The sequence below is a fragment of the Anolis sagrei genome, chromosome 6, assembly GCF_037176765.1.
Source record: "Anolis sagrei isolate rAnoSag1 chromosome 6, rAnoSag1.mat, whole genome shotgun sequence".
Lineage (NCBI taxonomy): Eukaryota > Metazoa > Chordata > Lepidosauria > Squamata > Dactyloidae > Anolis > Anolis sagrei.
In genome coordinates this window covers 11,705,987-11,728,087 of record NC_090026.1, presented here as the reverse complement: position 1 = coordinate 11,728,087, position 22,101 = coordinate 11,705,987, and the positions used below count along the sequence as shown (strand labels likewise).

Here is a 22,101-nt window from a genome sequence, read left to right as displayed (position 1 = left end):
CTTCCTCCCTTGCCTCCCTCTATTCCCTTCCATCCTGCCTTCTTTCCATCCTTCTTTTCTTCCCTTCCTTCCTTCTTTTCATCCTTCTTTTCTTCCCTTCCTTCCTTCCTTCCTTCCCTTCTTTCCTTCCATCTTTCCTTCTTTCCATCCTTCTTTTCTTCCCTTCCTTCCTTCTTTTCATCCTTCTTTTCTTCCCTTCCTTCTTTCCTTCCTTCCTTCCTTCTTTTTTTCCTTCCTCCTTTCTTCCTGGAGGATGTTTAGCTGGGAGAAGAGAAGGTAGAGAAGGAACATGAGAACCTTGTTTCAAGATTGAAAAGGGAGTCCCTTTTTCTTGTTGTTGTGTCTGAAGCGACTTGAGAAACTGCAAGTCGCTTCTGGTGTGAGAAAATTGTCCGCCTGCAAGGACGTTGCCCAGGTGACGCCCGGATGTTTCACCATCTTGTGGAAGGCTTCTCTCATGTCCCTGCTTGGGAAGCTGGACCTGACAGACAGGAGCTCACCCTGTCTATGCCAACTTTCAGGTCAGCAATTCAGCTGGCACAAGGGTTTAACCCATTGTGCCACTGTGGCTCCTGCATGAGTAGATATCCTCAAATCTAAACATGAAATTCAGTGATGTTTCATATACAACTTGTACACACAGCATTGATCAACCCGTATTGTCAGGCTGATAGGAAGGCAATGGCACACTTCTAAATAAATCCAGGCTGTAAGTTGGAATGACCTTGAAATCACTAATTGAACTACAAACTAATTGAATAGGCCATTAAATCAAGGTAGCCAATTGAAACATTCACACTTGCCTCTAGCAGACAAGAGTTCTTTCTCCCACCCTGGACATTCCACAGATATATAAACCTCACTTGCCTAGTTTCCAACAGACCTCACAGCCTCTGAGGATGCCTGCCACAGATGCAGGCAAAACATCAGGAGAGAATGCTTCTGGAGCATGGCCATAGATCCCAGAAAACTCACAACAACGCAATTGAATAAAAGTGTTACTATAAGTCATTTCCATCTCATTTGATAGCCAGTATTTATAAGCTTCAGAAATATATTTTCCTATTCTGATCTTAATACCCAACTATTCTTCTGCTTTTCCCCAGCATATCGTTTTGGTTTTACAAGTACATTCAAACCATGGTCTTTGCCATTGAAGAGATTAACAGGGCATCAAGCCTTTTGCCCAACATCACTCTCGGCTTTCGCATCTTTGATTCTTGTCAGTCAGTTTCACGAGCTCTTTGGGGTACGATGCAGTTTCTTTCAGGTCATCAAAAAGCCATCCCCAACTTTCACTGCCAGAATATTCCTCATCAAGCCGGTCTTATAGCAGAGGCTGGAATAACAGAGTCGAGAGCAATTGCTAGTGTGCTGAACCTCTACAGATACCCCCAGGTATGTGCTGGGTTCCCTTTTATATTAAACTAGCCATCCCCTGCCAGGCGTTGCTGTGGCCCAGTCTGGTGATCTGGAAAATAAAGTAATGAGAAAGTGTTGGTTTCTAATATAAGTAATTTCTTTATGCTTGGGGATAAACAGTATTTCTTGTTTGTTTCTTTGTCAGTGTTAATGTAGAGATCGTCTGGTTTGCCTATTCTGGAACATGCAACATATAATTGTCCCTCTTTAGGGGCCCGTTTCAAATCTATGATACTATATCTGTCATATACGTATGTGTGAATTATATATATCTATCTATATCAATGGCTGGATGGCTCTTTGTGTGGGCTTTGATTATGTTTTCTTGCCCTGGTGAAGGGAGTTGGACTGGATGGTCTTAAGGCAGCATTTCTCAATCTGGGGGTCAGGATCCCTGGGGGGGAGTTGCGAGGGGGTGTCAGAAGGGTCACCAAAGACCACCAAAAACACAGTATTTTCTGTTGGTCATGGGGATTCTGTGTGGGAAGTTTGACCCTATTCTATCATTAGTGGGCTTCAGAATGATCTTCGATTGTAGGTGAACTATAAATCCCAGCAACTACAACTCCAAAATGTCACGGTCTATTTACCCCAAACTCCATCTGTGTTCATATTTGGGCATATGGAATATTCATGCCAAGTTTGGTCTAGATCTTTCATTATTTGAGTCCACGGTGCTCTCTGGATGTAGGTGAACTGCAACTCCAAAACTCAAGGTCAATGCCCACTAAACACTTCTAGTGTTTTCTGTTGGTCATGGCAGTCTTGTTTGCCAAGTTTGAGCATTCTGAACTCTACCAATGATGGAATTGAACCAAACTTGGCACACAGAATTCCCATGACCAAGAGAAAATATTGGAAGGGTTTGGTGGGCATTGACCTTGAGTTTTGGAGTTGTTGTTCATTTACATCCAGAGCAATGTGGACTCAAACAATGATGGATCTGGACCAAACTTGGCATGAATACTCAATATGCCCAAATGTGAACACAGGTGGAGTTTGGGGGAAAATAGACATTGACATTTGGGAATTGTAATTGCTGGGATTTATAGGTCATCTACAATTAAAGATCATTCTGAACACCAATGATGGAATTGAACCAAATTTGCACACATTACTCCCATGACCAAGAGAAAATACTGGAAGGGTTTGGTCGGCATTGACCTTGAGTTTTGGAGTTGTAATTCACCTACATCCAGAGAGCACTGTGGATTCAAACAATGATGGATCTGGACTAAACTTGGCACGATTACTCAATATGCCCAAATGTGAACACTGGTGGAGTTTGGGGAAAATAGAGTTTGACATTTAGGAGTAATAGTTGCTGGGATTTATAGTTCACCTATAATCAAAAATAACTTTGAATCCAACCCACAATGGATCTGCACCAAACTTGGCACACTAGTTTCATGGCCAAGATTGAATACTGGTGGGGATGGGGGTGGGCTGTTTTTAATTCTGGGAGTTCTAGTTTACCATCACCAAAATGGAAGAGGACAGGCAGAGAGATCTTCATCCTTCTCTGTCAAAAAGGTTCCTAACACCATCAGAAATATATGTTTTCTTATGGTTTTGGCAACCCCTCTGAAACTCCCTCGCGACATCCTATGCAACATCCTATATTGATGGAGAGATATTGGAAAAATAGATATTTATTTATGCATATATTGTATGTACATTACAAGCATTGAAATGTAAGAAAAAATCAAGTTCTCTCTGTATCAGAAACCCAAGCTGACAGGACAAGCCAAGCTGCTGTCCAGGCACAGCAAGAGGGAGGTGAATATTTCAGGAAGGGGGGCCTGTTATCTATACAGAGACTGGTACAATATAGCGTTTAACTTTTGGTAAGGAGCCTATCTCCCTCCCTCACTGACAGGTCAAAGTAGGCACCCCCCCCCCCCCCCCCAGGGTCCCAACCCCCAGGTTGAGAAACAGTTTTAGCTGGAGATCCGGCACTGAGCAGGGAGTTGGATTTGATAGTGCTTGCTGCCTCTTTTAACAATATTATTCTATAAAATACCTTTCATATTCATAAAGTTATGCCATTCACAAAGACCCCATCACATTCCGACTAGGAAACTCCCTATTTATTGTTGGGGATGTATTTGAGTATCTGCTAGAAGATATGTGTTATGTATGTGCATAGTAAATATGCTATGATCACTCTTTTAGCGACCTGAAACCTATAAGGAACTAACAAAGACCAATCCCCTTAAATCTGCAAGACATCACAGGGATTTTTTCAGAGGCTGCTGCAGTTTCAGACTTTGTGGCTTTCTCAGCATGACAGTTTTTTCTCCTCTCTTTATCACTCTCTAATGAATTACCAGGCCGGGTTTCAGCTTGATGAAGTAAAGTTGTGAAGATTTCCAAACTTACTCCCTGTTTTATGACATTTGAATTGCCCCATCTGGGCTTTTTGCACTTTCCATGCTTGGAAGGCTGTTGCAATTGCATAAAAGGAACATTAGGAGGCAATGCAGTCCGATAAAGTAGTATAGTGTAGTGCACAAGGGGTACATCGAGGGTAGAATTAATGAAGTTAGACACCACTTTTAACTGCCATGTCTATATGCTATTGAATCATAGGAGTTGCAGTATGGTGTGGCACCAGAACAATTTGCCAAGAAGGCTAAAGACCTTGTTAAACTACAACTTCCATTATTCCATAGCACTGAAGTTAAAGTGGTATCTAAACAACATTAATTTTACAATGTAGAGGATTCCAGGAGTCCACAATTGGAATCCCTTCTAATTCATCCAGGCACTGTGTTTTGTTTATTGTGTCAGAGGTGACTTGAGAAACTGCAAGTTGCTTCTGGTGTGAGAGAACTGACCATCTACAGCAGTGTTTCTCAACCTGGCGGTCGGGATCCCTGAGGGGGTCGCGAGAGGGTGTCAGAGGGGTCGCCAAAGACCATAAGAAAACACAGTATTTTCTTATGGTCATGGGGAATCCATGTGGGAAGTTTGAGCCAATTCTATCGTTGGTGGAGTTCAGAATGTTCTTTGATTGTAATGAACTATAAATCCCAGTAACTACAACTCCCAAATGTCAAGATCTATTTTCCCCAGACTCCACCAGTGTTCACATTTGGGCATATTGAGTATTTGCACCAAGTTTGGTCCAGATCCACCATTGCATGAGTCCTCTGTGCTCTCTGGATATAGGTGAACTACAACTCCCAAACTCAAGGTCAATGCCCATCAAACCCTTCCAGTGTTTTCCATTGGTCATGGGAGCCAAGTTTGGTTCAAATCCATCGCTGGTGGAATTCAGAATGCTCTTTGATTATAAGTGAACTATAAAACCCACAACTACAACTCCTAAATTACAAAATCAATCCTCCCCCAACCCCACTAGCATTCACATTTGGGTGTATTGGGTATTTGTGCCCGGTTTGGTCCAGTGAATGAAAATGCATCCTGCATATCAGATATTTACATAATGATTTATAACAGTAGTAAAATGACTGTTATGAAGTATCAATGAAAACAATATTATGGTTGGGGGTCACCACAACCTGAGGGACTGTATTAAGGGGTCACCGCATTAGGAAGGTTGAGAACCACTGATCTACAGAGACATTGCCCAGGGGACGCCCGGATATGTTACCATCCTGTGAAAGGCTTCTCTGATGTCACTGCATGAGAAGCTGGAGTTGCCAGAGAGGAGCTCACCCTGACTCCACCGACCTTCAGGTCAGCAGTTCAGCCAGCCCAAGGGTTTCACCCATTACACCACTGTTGCTCCTGCATGAGAAGCTGGAGCTGATAGATGGAACCTCATCCCATCTTGTGGATTCAAACCACCGACCTTCAGGTCAGCAGTTCAGCTGGCACAAGGGTTTAACCCATTGCACTACCACCCAATGTGTGACCTTGGGCAAATCATACTCTCTCAGCCTTACAGGAAAAATGATGATACATCTCCATCGCTAAATCTTGCCCCCCCCCCTCAAAAAAAATCCTAAAACCCTAGGATAGATTAATCATAAATCAAATTTTCATACCTTCCAGATGTCCCAGTTTGGCATGGGCAGTCCCAATTGATATTATTTCATCCTACTTGCCCTTTCCAGTAGATTTAGGCAAAAGCAAACAGCTGCAGCATCTCCTAGCTTGTGTACTCTTGTTGCTCTTCTTCACTTATAACTTCTGCCATCTTGAACACTCAGCTGTTGCGTGGTCATATGTATCCTATGCAAATGCGAATGAAGAATATGCAAATGAGGGGGTGTTCTTTCCTTTTTGTGCTCAGATCAGTTACTTTGACACCGGCTCCATGACCAGTGATAAATCCCAATTCCCCTCTTTCTTCCGCACCATCCCCAGTAACAGATTCCAGGCCATCGGCCTCACTCACTTGGTGATCCATTTTGCCTGGAAGTGGGTCGGACTGCTTGCAACGGACTCTGAATATGGGCAGCAAGGCATTGAGATCGTTCAAGAGGGGATACTCAAGAAGAGGGTGTGTGTTGCCTTCTTGAGTTGGCTTCCCTTATCACTTGACATGGCCCGTGTTAGGGATGTTGTCGGGACAATAATGGCATCCCACGCCCGTGTAATTGTCGCCTTCTGTGGGTTGGAGATTCATCCTCTACTTCTTGAACTGTACCAGCAGAAAGTGGAAGGAAGGGTGTTGCTGTGTTCTGAGGCCGTTAGCCAAGCCAGTACCTTCAGAGACCCAAAGGCCTTCTTCATGTTTGATGGCTCGCTCTCCGTCGTTTCTCATAAAGGACCTGTTCCGGGCTTGAGGGACTTCATACTTGAGCTCCAACCTGTAACTTCTTCAGAAGACATCTTCATCCAGGAGTTCTGGAGCAAGGTTTTCAACTGCTGGTGGAATCAGAGCTACATCCAGGAGGAACATGACAGACGCTACTGTACAGGGAAAGAGAATTTGAAGAAGGACACAAACCCTTTTGCCAGCATGCCCGGTTTTGGCTTGACCTTCAGCGTCTACAATGCAGTCTATGCCGTTGCCCATGCCCTACATGACATGATGGAACAAGAGGAGCCAAGAGGACCTAAGAGCATGGTCAACAGAGCACAAGTGGGATCTCGTGGGTTCAATCATTGGAAGGTACTAGCTTATTTAAGTATTATACCAACATCCTATATTTGTTTATCATTGAGGGTACAGTTATAATGTATTTAAGAAAACACAAACAAAGTTTAAAACTTGGCATTATACTAGATTTCCTTTGACCAGAGCTGGCCACCTTGAGTGCCTCTGGTGTTGCTATAAGGAGATCCTCCATTGAGCTGATGAGGAGATATTCGAAAAATATATATTTATTTATTTATGTATAAATTGTATGTACTTTACAAGCACTGAAATGTATAGAAAAATCAGGCTCTCTCTATACCAGAAAGAATGCTAACAGGACAAGCAAGCTGCTGTCCAGGCACAGCAAGGGGGGGGGGCTGAAGAGGGGGGCATGTTATCTATACTTTCCAAGAGAGAGATAAGCCACAGAGACTGGTACAACATAGCCCAGTGCCTTCCTTCTAGGGAATGAGCCCCCCTTTCCCTCCTGACAGGTCAAAGTAAGGCCCCTTGATTGATGAATGTAAGCTATGCTGCTCCTAGAAATACACAGAGACATGCCTTTTGCATGTTGGAAAATAGAACTTGATATTTCTGTGATGCTAAGATGATGTAGTGAATGAGGTCAATATATGTAGATGTATGTTCTTTGTTTGCCTTAATTTGGAGACTATAAAAGGGAAAGTCAGCCCCTTTATTGGGGCTCTGGATGCTTTTGGACATAGTCCACTCCAGGGTCCCAGCTGGAAATAAAATCCGTGCTTTTGAGACCTCCAGACCTCTCTTTGTCTCTTTTCCTGAAACCTTCTCCCTGCCATTTCAGTGCATGTGGCAGGGCTCAGACTGCATTGTAGTAGGTAGTCTGTAGTTTTCTCTTCCTCACACTCGCATGTTGTAGACTCCACTATGTAGCGCAATTCCTTAAGGTTAGATCTGCATCTTGTGGTGCCAGAGTGCAGCCTGTTCAGCGCCTTCCAAGTTGCCCAGTCTTCTGTGTGCCTAGGACGGAGCTTCTCATTCGATCTCAGCCACTGATTGAGGTTCCGGGTTTTAGCCTACCACTTTTGGACTGTTGCTTGCTGAGGTGTTCCTGCAAGTAGATCTTAGGAAGCTGTTTCTAAGATCTACTTTAAGGCATTAACTTGTTGGCTGATAGCCGAACAAAGAATGGGCTGGAGATGTCAATAACACCAGAAGTGACTTGCATCCTATATTGATGGGGAGATATTGGAAAAATAGATATTTATTTATGCATATATTGTATGTACATTACAAGCATTGAAATGTAAGAAAAAATCAAGTTCTCTCTGTATCAGAAACCCAAGCTGACAGGACAAGTTGCTGTCTAGGCACAGAAAGAGGGAGGTGAACATTCCAGGAAGGGGACCTGTTATCTATACAGAGACTAGTACAATATAGCGTCTAACTTTTGGTAAGGAGCCTGTCTCCCTCCCTCTCTGACAGGTCAAAGTCGGCCCTTTGATTAATGAATGTAAGCTGTATGCTGCTCTTTAGAAAGAAATACAGAGACATGCCTTTTGCATGTTGGAAGATAGAATTTGATATTTCTATGATGCTAAAGTGACATAGTGAATGGTGTCAATGTATGTAGAAGCATGTTTCTTTGTTTGCCTGTATTTGAAGTGTATAAAAGACACAGTCAACGCCTTTATCGGGTACTCTGAAGCTTTTGGACACAGCTCCACTCCAGGGTCCCAGCTGGAAATAAAGCCATACTTTTCTTTCTCCAGAAAGGATCCCTCTTGATATGATCTCTCCTATCATGTTGCAACAATATGAATGCTAGTGGAATGTGGGGGAATCACCACAAACCTTATTTTCCACTAGTCTAGAGGGCAATGGCAACCCCTCATTCCTCCAGGATGCAATAGCACCTGCACTGCTCATAGGAGTAGCTTTTTCTGTAATCATTGAGTAGGGCTGTGAATCATAGACTCATGTCTGAGAGGTGGCCAGTCAATCCCTGCCTGAAGGTTTGAAGGATGGTCTACCACCTTCCAAAACAATCCATTCCACCATCATAAATTTTGTATTGTCGGGAAGTTCTTCATGTTTGGGTGGAATCTCTTTTCTTGTAGTATGAATCCATTTGTTCCTAGTTTCAGGAGTAGCAGAAAACAAACATTGCCCCAATTTCTACATGACCTTCCCTCACATCTTATAAACATGACCTTCCCCCACATGCTATTCAGTTACTGCAGGGATCTGATGCCCCCTTATTCTCCCAACTCCCAGTTGCACCAGTACTTAAGGAGAGTCCGTTTCAAGAACAAAGTGGGTGAAGAAGTCTATTTTGATGAACATGGTGACCCTCCTGCCCTCTTTGACGTCTACAACACTCGTCTTGCTTCTGCAGACCACCTCAGACTTGTGCGAGTTGGACAAGTCAGACCTTCCCAAGCTAAAGAGCTGACTATTAATGACAGTGCCATTGTGTGGACTGGAGGCAGAACAGAGGTAAGGAGGACAGGCTTTTCTTTTCAAAAGGCCTTTCCACACTGGGGCTATCAAATGGATTTAGCTCACATTTCTAATGAGAGTTCCCATATGCTCAACAAGAACATAATGCCTTTTGTTCTAGTTCAGTGGTTCCCAACATGCAGTCCATGGGCCACCAGTAGTCTGCAAGAATTAAAAAATATGGTCTGCGTCCTCACTGTTACTACACGGTTGCAACAAGAGTGATTGGTCTCACAAAACCCTCTTATAGTGCCGAGGCTTATTAAGTATGGTTTTCTGTAGGTGAGAAGATGGCAACTATTGGATGACATGTTCTGTATCAGAAACTAGAGCTGATGTAGTCTATCCAATGCAATTGTCTGACTCAGCACCCCAAATAACCAAACCAAATCCAAAGTTGACCAAAACTTATTCGTAACCCTTTTGGTACTAATGTTGGAAAGTGGTCCCTGATCAAAGTGGTCCCTGGTCAAAAAAATGGTTGAGAACCACTGTTCTAGTTGATGGGAGATACATGTTTCTTTGGACTATATCTTTAAGGGACCCTTTGCTCTGGTTGCTCTTTAGAATACAGTGTCTGCTCCTTATTTAAGGATTGGGAACTAAAGGGAGTCCACTTTTTGGGTGCAAGTTTGGAATCATCCTAGGTCCTGAGATTTCTGGAAGAAAACCCAAGACTTAGAGAACGATCCCTTGTGAAGTCATTGAATTGTATACATTAAGAACCAGCCACAGTTTGCTATTCAAACACATAGACACAAACACACACACAGAAAAAAAACGCCCCTCCCCCAGAAATGAAATGAAAACTCTTAGCTAAAGGGGTGAAGTGAGGTGATTATTCCTTCTCACCTACTTAGGGAGGCGATAATACGGTACCTTTAATCTAGATTACTTGCTCCTAGTGAGAAGATGGGTGTAGAACAGAGTAGAGGATTGTTAAAGTCATGTAAAAGTCAGTTGCTGTGTGTGTTTACTAAAAATGCAAAGCATGAAGCCGATTGGATGGGCTGCACCCAAGAGACTAGCTGAGACTGGGAGTTTTGGCAACAGTTACGTATTTAGTCTTTAGCTGTGCAGGACCTTACCAAGACAGATTTTTGCTTCTGGGCTGCTGGAAAAATTTCCACATGGACACCTAAGGATCATTTGAATCTCTCCCAAAGGATATTGTGTGAGTCAATATGACTCACTGTATATATGTTGCTCTGTATCACAAAGAGTAAACTTCTTGTTCTTTACTGATAATCTGCACGGCATATCTTTTCACTGGCAAAACAGTGTGTGGACTGGTAAAAACATGAACTATGAAAAGGATGAGCTCCAGAGCTGCAATAGCTGGGAAAAGGCGGAATATAACTAAGAGCTTTATGACTCGAGACCAATAAAACACAATTGCAGCAGGATAAACTCACCTTTGGCCAGAGCTTACCTCACAACATGGCTTTTTGTAGTTGCATTACATTGGATCACTATTGGGTCATCTCTTTCCATTGTTGAGAAAAACATCAATGAATCCGGTATTGCTATTCTTCTGTCACTCTTCCTTGTGTGATGATGTCAAAGCCATTGCAATTCAGATATTGTGAAGTGGAGGAATATTTTGCTAGAACTCAGAACTGTGCGGCTTAACTCCCACTTGGAGATGATCCATGGTTCAAGGCCAGGCTCAGAAATTTGGCAATCCTTAAATAGTCACACTACACATATTTATAATTACAAAAAGCTATTAAATTATTACAAAAAATACCAATGATCCTTCTGCTTCTGACTTAGGTCCCCATCTCTGTATGTACACCAAGCTGCCAAATGGGTTATTACAAACTCCACCACTCAGGTTCACCTACCTGCTGTTTCGACTGCATGCCGTGCGCCCTTGGGGAGATCTCAAACCAGACCGGTGAGTGGACACTGCAGCATGTGATGCTGTGGATTTCTGTGTAAATGTTATTGGCTTACTAAATATGTTTCCTGATATCCAACATTGCCTTCCCTGTTACAATATGTAACTAAGTAATGTTTTCTAGACTAACACTTTAACGTCTTCATTGAGTAATGCAAGTCTGTTCTGGTGGTGGTGAATGTGTTAACAAATATAAGATCAGGTTAATTCAGAGACAAAGTCCCAGGAAGAAAAGATTATTCTCTTCCAATAAAAAGTATGACTGATGTAGCATGTAATTTTGGTCTAAGCAATGGCACATCAACACCTTATTTGGCTTCAGATTCCTGCTGTGAATGATATCCTATGTTTGTGTGCCTTTGTGAACCTTGTTCATTTATGCTGACCCCACAGGATTTCCTTAGACAAGGAATATTCAGAGGTGATTTTGCCAGTTGCTTCCCCTGAACCATAGTCTGTAGCACAGTTGTTCTCAACCTGCCTCATGCCATTACCCCTTAATGCACTTTCTCATGTTGTGGTGACCCCCAACCATAAAATTATTTTCGTTGCTACTTCATAACTGTAATTTTGCTACTGTTATGAATCATAATGTAAATATCTGATATGCAGGATGTATTTTCATTCACTGGACCAAATTTGGCACAAATACCCAATACGCCCAATATTTGAATACTTGTGGGGTTGGTGGGCAGCTTGATTTTGGACTGCATTTGGAGTTGTAGCTGCTGAGATTTATAGTCCACCTACAATCAAAGAGCATTCTGAACTCCACCAACAATGGAATTGAACCAAACTTGGCACACAGAACTCCCACGACCAACAGAAAATATTGGAAGGGTTTGATGGGCATTGATCTTGAGTTTGGGGATTATAGTTAACCTACATCCAGAGAGTGCTGTGGACTCAAACAATTATGGATCTGGACCAAACTTGGCACAAATACTCAGTATGCTCAGATATGAACACTGGTGGGGTTTGGGGAAAATAGACCTTGCCATTTAGAAATTGTGGTTGCTGAGATTTGTAGTTCACCTACAATCAAAGAGCATTCTGAACCCCACCAATGATAGAATTGAGCCAAACTTCCCCACACAGAACCCCCATGACTAACAGAAAATACTGTGTTTTCTGATGGTCTTTGGCGACTCCTCTGACACCCACCTCATGACCCCCCCCCAGGGGTTCCAACCCCCAGATTAAGAAATGCTTCTTCAGCCCCTGACATTCCTTGGCAAGCCATTTACTAACCAGACCTGATCTGCTTAGCTTCCAAGGTCAGATGGAACCTGGTGCCTTTAAGCTGTATGTTGCATATTGGAATTCTTTTATTTTGTCTTTACTTAATCTCCTGCCAGTTGATTTTACATAGTGAACTACAAATTCCAATATTCTAGGACAGAATGGGGGGACCCATTTTAGATATTTACTCTTTAGCACGTTGGTAAGCTTGACCTGGCTCTATCTCTGGATTTGTAATAAGAACATTTGAATTATGCTTTAGGTCCTAATCCAAGTTACAGTATATGTCTCCGTAGTCTTTCAAACAACTTGCAGCCCTGATTGAAGGTAGCCCCTTGCTTTTTGCGAGGAGTAAAGTTGGGCAAGATAATAGGATGGCAATGAGACAGCTCATTGAATTTGCCTCTCCTCCTAGATTCTTCCATCTGCTCAAGATGCCCTGAAGACCAATGGCCGGACCAAGGCCAGACAAAGTGCCTACCCAAAAAGGAACTGTTCCTAGCCTTCCATGAGCCCCTGGGGGCCAGCTTGGCTAGTGCTTCCGTCTGTGGATCCATCATGCCCGTCCTGATTCTCGCCATCTTCATCACACACCGAGAGACTCCACTGGTTCGGGCCAACAGCCGTGAGCTGAGCTACCTGCTCCTGGTTGGACTGGCCCTGAGCTCCCTTTGCTGCCTGCTGTTCCTCGGGCGACCCAGCCACACTTCCTGCTTGTTGCGCCAAGTTGTCTTTGGGATGACTTTTGCCCTCTGTCTGTCTTGCATCCTGGCCAAGACGATGCTGGTGGTGGCAGCATTCAGGGCAATAACCCCCCGTGTCCGCTCAAGGGTCTGGCTCAGTTCCCGGATGCCTTGTGCTGTTATTCTGCCAGGCTGCCTCCTCCAATTCCTGTTATGTGCCATATGGTCCATGACATCCCCTCCATATCTCAAGAGAACCTCTTTATCCCCTGCCATCACCCTGTCATGTCATGAAGGTTCACCCACTGCTTTTTGGGGCATGCTGTCTTATCTGGGCCTCCTGGCCGGGCTCAGCTTAACTGCAGCTTTCTTGGCACGCAACCTCCCTGAAGCTTTCAATGAAGCATCACTGATCTGTTTCAGTTTATCAGGCTGCTTTGGGGTCTGGCTGGCATTTGTCCCTACCTACCTTACATCTCCAGAATACTACGCTGCAGCTACTGAGGCCTTTGCTATCCTTGCATCCAGTTTATCCTTGCTTTGTGGGATGTTTCTTACTAAGTGTTATATCTTATTGTTTCATCCCCAACTGAATAACAGAAGATGCCTTATGAGATTGGAGAAAACATTTGACACTTTACCCACTGTAAAAATATATTCCTCATGAGGAAGAAGGTTGCAAGGTTTAGGTTTCACCAGTGGATCTTTCTCACCCATCATCAAATTTGCTTTATAGAAAGATATCAAAACAAGCCAGCTCTGACACTTGTGGGTTCAAGAAAAAACTACCGTATATTCTGGCGTATAAGACTACTTTTTAACCCAAGAAAATCTCAAAAGTCAGGGGTCGTCTTATACGCGGGAGTCGTCTTATACATGGGAGTCATCTTGTACGCTGTCGTAGCCTTGTGCATGGGAGTCGTCTTTTATGCGGGAGTAGTCTTATCCGCCGGGAGTCATCTTATAGAGCGGGTGCTGAAACTTCCAAACCAATTGGAGAATCTGTGGTTGCTGCATATTGTGGGAAGAGCTCAAAAATGGCAGTGGCTGCGTCCCTGCCGTATGCAGTGACTGTATAAAAGCATCAAGGGCAACACTGTACAAGTACGGTAGAAGAAAATCCATTCATCAAGATTCATGGACTTGATGCAGTCCCAATGGTGAGGTGAAGGGGCGCCTCACCAGGAAGGTGTAAGTGAAGGGCAGAGCAAGCTGCAGGCGCCCAGGGTATGGAAAAATGGATAGAGTGCCTCTGGGCCCAGAAAAACACAACTCTTTTACCTGTCTGGCCCACCCTTGTATCCTATTACCATACTTTCTCCTCTGCCTCTCAGATCTCGCTCCTGAGGACTGCAGTGAAGTAATGCAGGTGCGCATGTGTGAGATCTGAGAGGCAGAGAATGAGGTACAGTGATAGGAAAATTACCACATTGAAATCAAATCTGATGTTTTTTTAATTTTTATTTGGTGTGTGTTGGCATAGGGGTAGTCTATACAGCAAGTATATCCCAAACTCTATATTTTAACTGGAAAAGTTGGGGGTCGTTTTATACGCCCAGTCATCTTATATGCCGGAATAACTGAATTCCATTCTGAAAATGTGGGGTATTATAAATAGAGAAAGCATTAATATTATCTGAAAGCTTCACAGCATTATTGTGAATATATGCTTATGTATGGGAATGTGTCCCTTGTAGATACGGAAGTTGTGTGGCATTTTATGTTTATGAGCTACTTTAGATTTTTATTTTTGACTAGCCGTCCCCTGCCAGGCATTGCTGTGGCCCAGTCTGTGTATATGTGTTTTGTGTGTATATATATGTGTGTGTGTATATCTTTGTGTATATGTGTATATAGTGTGTTTGCGTGTATATGTGTGTGTGTGTGTGTGTGTGTGCGTATGTATGTGTGTGTGTGTATATATAAAATGGTATATTTATTGTTTTTGCTTTTTAATTCTCTTCTGCTGTGTTTTTCAGTGTTTTATGAGTGATGGTCACTCATTGGCCTGGTAAGTGTATTGTGTCCAAATTTGGTGTCAATCCATCCAGTGGTTTTTGAGTTATGTTAATCCCGCAAACAAACATTACATTTTTATTTATATAGAAGGAGTAAGGTATAAATTTATTAAAATAATTTCAGAAAGCATACAGGTATATTTCAAGCACTTTTTTCCAAAGAGGAAACTCTATATCGACATCTAACAGCAGCGTTCCATGCAATATTCTGGAAAATAATTTATTCCATCCATAGAAGCGTTTTCAAATTTAATTCAGTTGTGACAGAGCGTACTCTTGATCAGTGGTTCTCAACCTGTGAGTGCCCAGATGTTTTGACCTTCAACTTCCAGAAATCCTAACAGCTGGAACTGGCTGGGATTTCTGGGAGTTGTAGGCCAAAACACCTGGGAACCCACAGTTTAAGAACCACTGCTCTAGATCTTATAATCTAGACCACAAACAAAATGCCACACGTTGAAGGCTGTAACATGTTAAAAACACCTGCAATTTGAAAGCACTTTCTTTATTCTTATGCCACTCAAAAGCTCACTGCGCTGTAGGGCTGATTATCAGATTAAGAAATTAGCTGGGCAATACAGAATAATTTCTACTATAGGAAAAATCATTACCAATCAAAGCCACAACACAGCTGTTTTGATCCAGAAGGAGTATTCCATCGGTTCTGGTATCTTCAATTCAATAGGTATTTACAGACATATTTTTGTTTGGAGACTTTAGCTACAATCTTCCAATATGTTTTATCTAAAAGAAAGAGAGAGGGAAGGAAGAAGAGAGAAGTCAAAATGGGAACAATGGAATCTGTCTGGCAGAGTGTCTTTCTGTCCTTTTTATCAATTCACGTTCTCCCTTTTTATTGTATGTAGATTAGCATATTTTGACAGAGCTTGGAAAAATGAAGGGTCTGGCTAGGCCACAGTGGTTCTCAACTTGTGGGTCCCCAGATGTTTTGGCCTACACCTCCCAGAAATCCCAGCCTGTTTACCAGCTGTTAGGATTTCTGGGAGTTGAAGGGCAAAAACATTTGGGGACCCCAGGTTGAGAAACACTGGGTTAGAGGATTTGAAGAACAATGGTTCATAAAAGTAATGCTTCTAACTGTAGATCTAGACAGCTAAAAAATTGCAGTCATGGTTTGTTTGGGGGTTTTTTCACTGGCATATTACAGGACTTGCTTTTTATTAACAAACTAGCTGTCCCCTGCCAAGCGTTGCTGTGGCCCAGTCTGTTGCTCTGGAAAATAAAGTAACGAGAAAGTGTTGGTTTCTAATATATGTAATTTCTTTATGCTTGTGGGTAAACAGTATTTGTTGCTGTTTCTTTGCCAGTGTTGATGTGGAGTGTCGGGTTTGCCCACCCTGGAACATGCACCATATCATTGTCCTTCTTTAGGGGTTCCTTTCAAATCTACGATACTCTATCTGTGTGTGTGTGTGTGAATCATATCTATCTCTATCTAGGAACTAGGAAAATTACAACAGCAAAACAACAGAGAGGAAACAATCTGGGACATCAAATCACCTCTCAACAAAAGATTGCCCCAGGCACTAACAAACCACACCAAACAACAGCCAGGCCATCAAATGCTAATCAAGGTGGTCAGTTGAAACATTCACACCTAGCTCCAGCAGGCAAGAGTCCTTTGTCCCACCCAGGACATTCCACAGATATATAAACCCAATTTTCCTAGTTCCAGCAGACCTCACTGCCTCTGAGGATGCTTGCCATAGATGCAGGTGAAACGTCAGGAGAAAATGACTCTAGAACAAGGGTCCTCAAACTAAGGCTCGAGGGCCAGATGCGGCCCTCCAAGGTTATTTACCCGGCCCTTGCTCAGGGTCAACCTAAGTCTGAAATGACTTGAAAGCACACAACAACAGCAGCAACAACAATCCTATCTCATCAGCCAACAGCAGGCCCACACTTTCCATTGAAATACTAAGTTTATATTTATTAAAATTGTTCTTCATTTTAATTATTGTATTGTTTTTCAGTGCTTTTTGCACTACAAATAATATATGTGCAGTGTGCATAGGAATTCATTCTTCTTTTTTTTTCCAAATTATAATCCGACCCTCCAACTGTGTGAGGGACTGTGACCTGGCCCTCTGTTTAAAAAGTTTGAAGACCCCTGCTCTAGAACATGGCCATATAGCCCAAAAAAACCTACAACAACCCAATGATGATGATGTTTAGAGCAGCACACACAGTAATAGCTTGGGGTGGAAAGATAAAAAGAAATGGACACTGGAAAAAGTTTATGAATATTTGTGGGACCAAACAAAACTGGATATTACGGACATTATAAGAAGCAAAAAAACATGATCAGACAAACAGAAGAAAATTAAAGAAATTTGGACTCAATTTAAGAAATGGTTACAGGATGTTAAACGAGATGATGAAAGCTGGAAGAAAAAAATGGATCGAATGGAAAAAAGGCTCATGTAATGGGAAACTAAAGGATTAATTTGTCAACAGGGAAGGGGGAGGGGTGGGTGTGGGGATGGAGAAGGGAATAAAAAAGGGAAAAAATATGGTAATTATGGTTATGTATAATTTTTTTGAAATAAAAATTAAACATAAAAGGAAAAAAAAACATAGTCTGGAAGTCAACAGAAGTTTCCTTTGAGTGGACAAGGTGAGCTGTATGAGCTTTGAGAAAGAGAGAGAAAAGAGACTGTTCCCCATCCCCTCCAAACCTTCATTATCCTTTTTGTCGACTGCCAAGCCATGAAGAAAGTTATTATTGTCAATCACTTTAGAGTAATCCCAGGGGGAATTATCAATCCATCTCCAATGTGATGCTCCGCCCTAAAGATGTGGAAATAAAATAAAAACAGGTTAATGTGAAAACCAAAAGAGGCTCTTGACTGAACAATTCAGATAGCAATCCTAAAACCCCAGGATGAGAGTGGTGCGTTCCTCCAAATGTTATTCGCCATCTTTTCCCAGGCAGCTGGGAGGTGCCACATGATGCCCACCCTGCTATTGCTCTGCAAAAAAGCCTTGCTGAATACATCTAAGTGGATACACTTTCAGAGCTATCCAAAAGAAGCAAATATACAGGGACTGGGGAGGTTACTTTCTTGGATAACAGCTCCACAGATCCCCCAGCCAGCATGGCCAATACTGTGTCAGCTGGAAGATTCTCTAGTCTCTAATCTGCTTCTAGTCTCTAATCTGCACAATTCAAAGTGCTGGCTTTGTCCTTTAAAGCCCTAAAGGATTCCAACCCAGTTTACCTGTCCACATGTATCTCTCCCTATGAACCATCTAGGACTTTAAGATGTCTGGGGAAGCCCTGCTCTCAGTCCCGCCTCCCTCCTAGATGTGATTGGTGGGAATGAGGGACAGGGCCTTCTCAGCGGTGGCCCCTCAGCTATGGAACGACCCCCCTAGGGAAATTAGATCAGAACCCTCCATCCTAATATTTTTTTAAAAAGTTAAAACCTGGCTTTTTGAGCAAGCATTTGCAAATGCAGTGAAACAGGCTAATTTAGATCCACAGAACGATTGGACGATGTGACTGGAAAATGATTTTAGTAATGAGACACTGAGGACTGTATTTTTATTGTTTTTATATGCTTTATTTTATATGTTACTGTTTTAATTGCATTTTATTTTGTTCGGGGCATTGAATTATGCCGACTGTAAACCGCCTTGAGTCGGCTTCGAGCTGAGAAAGGTGGTATACAAATACAGTAAATAAATAAATAAACAGAAGAAACATTCAAGTTTACTAAAAAGCACATGTCTGCTTTTTTGAATCCTGAAACAGCTGATCAGCTGATCGGGCTGCGAAACAGACACACAACCGATTTAAAGGAAGCACGAACAGAGAACAATTCAAGCTCTCTGAAACTCTTTAAACTTTATAATATTGAACAGACCTTGTGCTGTTGCACGCTGGGCCTATACATCAGACTGTAGACAGGACATAAATTCTGTCTGAACATGAGGAAGAACTTCCTGACTGTGAGAGCCGTTCAGCAGTGGAACTCTCTGCCCCGGAGTGTGGTGGAGGCTCCTTCTTTGGAAGCTTTTAAACAGAGGCTGGATGGCCATCTGTCAGGGGTGATTTGAATGCAATATTCCTGCTTCTTGGCAGGGGGTTGGACTGGATGGCCCATGAGGTCTCTTCCAACTCTTTGATTCTATGATTCTATGATTCTGTGTGCCCAACGGGACGCCGGGGCTGCCTCAGATTAAAGGCCTTTGGATTTCCTTAAAACACAGTCTATAGCTTGCTTAAAGGTTCAACAATGTTCTTTATTAAGGAAAACAAACAGGTACTTTAAAGCTTTCTTAACAGTCTATAGGCTCTTTCAATCTTGTCCACGGGGACAAGATTGACTTGATTAACTGTAACTAATGGGGAAATCCTTAACCTCTGTTGGTGTGGAGCCCCTACACCCGGTACCAACTGCTTCTGGCTTCTGCGAGTGACCCTTACCAAGCAGAGCTTTGTAGACTTCCAGGGAAAAAGGAGTTCAGGTTTCGGTGATGGCTGGCTGAAGTCCCTCAGCAAAGGAGCTGTAAGGCTGTATGATCCTCAGCCAAGCTATGGGGCTGTATCTTCCCAGCCAAGCTATAGGCTATATATCTCCCCGGCCAAGCCGTAGAAGACGAAGTTTTCTACAGGAGCTCTTGGTATTATGTCCTGCATGAAAGTTTCTTTGTGGGGACTGAGCCAAAAAGGCTCCTATTCCCTCCAAAAACCCAAAAAGGGGGCGGGACCAGGGAACCTAACTATAATTGACAGGTGGCTTGCCCTATGATTGCAAACTATAACAGGAAGCCACCCTGCTGCAAAATCCCAAGCCTGGGATTGCAAACCAACATTTAATGCAAAGCAAACAAAATTGGAGCTCCTGGTAAAGCTGTTCCAGATTTTGGGGGGGGGGGGGGGGGAGAGAGAAATCCAGCAGAATTTTTTTGTTTTTTAATTCACTCAGTTATGTACTGAACCTTATATGCACGCATGCGAATTTGCTTATATTTATATGAGATATTTGCATGTGTGCATAATTGCATATATGATCCAGCACGTTGTTGTTCATTCGTTCAGTCGTTTCCGACTCTTCATGACTTCATGGATCGGCCCACTCCAGAGCTCCTTGTCGGTCGTCACCACCCCCAGCTCCTTCAAGGTCAATCCAGTCACTTCAAAGATGCCATCCATCCATCTTGCCCTTGGTTGGCCCCTCTTTCTTTTTCCTTCCATTTTCCCCAGCATAATTGTCTTCTCTAAGCTTTCCTTTCTTCTTATGATGTGGCCAAAGTACTTCATCTTGGCCTCTACTATCCTTCCCTCCAATGAGCAGTCGGGCTTTATTTCCTGGTGGATGGACTGGTTGGATCTTCTCGTGGTCCAAGGCACTCTCAGAACTTTCCTCCAACACCACAGTTCAAAAGCATCTATCTTCCGTCGCTCAGCCTTCCCTATCGTCCAGCTCTCACATGCATAGGTGACTACAGGGAATACCATTTCTTTGACTATGCGGATTTTTGTTGCCAGCCTGATGTCTCTACTCTTTACTATTTTATCGAGATTGGACATTGCTCTCCTCCCAAGAAGGAAGCGCCTTCTGATTTCCTGGCCGCAGTCTGCGTCTGCAGTAATCTTTGCACCTAGAAATACAAAGTCTGTCACTGCCTCCACGTTTTCTCCCTCTATTTCCCAGTTGTCAATCATTCTTGTTGCCATAATCTTGGTTTTTTATGTTTAACTGCAACCCAGCTTTTGCGCTTTCTTCTTTCACCTTGATTAGAAGGCTCCTCAGCTCCTCCTCGCTTTCGGCCATCAAAGTGGTGTCATCTGTACATCTAAGGTTGTTAATGTTTCTTCCAGCAATGTTCACCCCAGCCTTGCATTCATCAAGCCCTGCACACATCGCATGATGTGTTCTGCATACAAGTTGAATAGGTTGGGGGAGAGTATACAACCCTGTCATACGCCTTTCCCAATCTTGAACCAGTCGGTTGTTCCATGGTCAGTTCTTACTGTTGCTACTTGGTCCTTATACAGATTCCTCGGGAGGGAGATAAGGTCCAGCACATAACTGAGTGGTTTTTAAAAAAATCTTCCCCCAAATATCTCCCATTCTCCCTTCATCTTGCTCCGATACAGAGGAAGCCTGTAAGGACAGCAGTGGACCCAATTCCAGGACTAAGAGGTCTTCAGTCAGGTCCTGAGATTTTTTAGCCCCCATTTACAACCCACATTTTTGTGCTGTCTGGAACCACCCTAAAATAACAAAAAAGGGAGTTAAAAGGTCCACATTCTACCCCATTTCTTGCATCAATTTTCTCTGCTCCAAGCCAATAACCTTCCGTTTTCCCCATCAGATGAAAGATGAAGCTGTCTTCGTCTTCGCTATGAACAGAGGCAAGATGAGCATCGAAGTGTTCACAGCGCTGCTGCAGTGAGATAAGCAGAGGAAAATATGGACTCTTTTTCAACACTTGAAATGACAATGAAATGGGATTTTTAATAGACAGGATATGACAACAACTGGCAAAACCTTGCAAAACCCAAGGAGTTATAATGTGAGACCACAACTTGTTTCAGACCAATCTGAAAAAGCCCTTAATGTTGTTTTTTTGCAAATGGGAAATGGATTTTACACAAAATACTAAATTTCAGTGGCAAGCAATGGCTGCAGCAGCTAATGCATTCTGTTAGGACTGTTTAATAGATTCATCAAAATTGTCCATCCCTGCTCTGTGACCATAGATAGGGATCAAAGCATACCTGGAAATATTAGTAGGAATATACCATGTGTCAAAAGTCATGTGCCATAGGCAATCTGTTATATACTGTATATACCCGAGTATAAGCCTAGATGTTCAGTCCTTTTTTTAGGCTGAAAAAATCCCTCTCAGCTTATACTCAGTTCAAGGTTATTCATTATTTTACTCTATTTATTATTATCATTATTATTAAATTTATCATCTTACTTTATTATTATTACATTTATTATTTTACTCTATTATTGTTATTATTACATGTATTATTTTACTCTATTATTATTACTCTATTATTATTTTACTCAATTATTATTGGAAGGATACGTAAGCACATTTACATTGAAGAAGGTTAGAATATAAGCTGAATATAAACTAGAGTTAGAATATAAACTAGAGTATAAGCTGAGTTTTTCAGTCCTTTTTAAGGCTGAAAAAGCCCCCCTTGGCTTATATTCAAGTCAATGTTATTGATTATTTTACTCTGTTGTTGTTATTGTTGTTGTTATTGCATTTATTATTATTACATTTATTATTTTTCTCTATTAT

At 42.4% G+C, this 22,101-nt stretch overlaps 1 protein-coding gene across 1 annotated transcript; it reads left to right on the top strand.

Moving 5' to 3' along the window:
* The first annotated feature begins 1,137 nt into the window (after positions 1-1,137).
* On the top strand, positions 1,138-13,583 carry LOC132779221 (extracellular calcium-sensing receptor-like). The gene is made up of 5 exons (XM_067469455.1): positions 1,138-1,398; positions 5,687-6,511; positions 8,735-8,956; positions 10,736-10,859; positions 12,520-13,583. The coding sequence occupies exons 1-5, from the start codon at positions 1,141-1,143 to the stop codon at positions 13,452-13,454; spliced, it is 2,364 nt and encodes a 787-aa protein (XP_067325556.1). The 5' UTR covers positions 1,138-1,140; the 3' UTR covers positions 13,455-13,583.
* Positions 13,584-22,101: the final 8,518 nt, after the last annotated feature.

Excerpts from the sequence above, each read along its gene's own strand:
- LOC132779221 (XM_067469455.1), top strand. The coding sequence starts at position 1,141 with ATGGTCTTTGCCATTGAAGAGATTAACAGGGCATCAAGCCTTTTGCCC. Across the intron at positions 1,399-5,686 it reads ACCTCTACAGATACCCCCAG|ATCAGTTACTTTGACACCGG; the intron begins GTATGTGCTGGG and ends TTTTGTGCTCAG. Across the intron at positions 10,860-12,519 it reads GGAGATCTCAAACCAGACCG|ATTCTTCCATCTGCTCAAGA; the intron begins GTGAGTGGACAC and ends CTCTCCTCCTAG.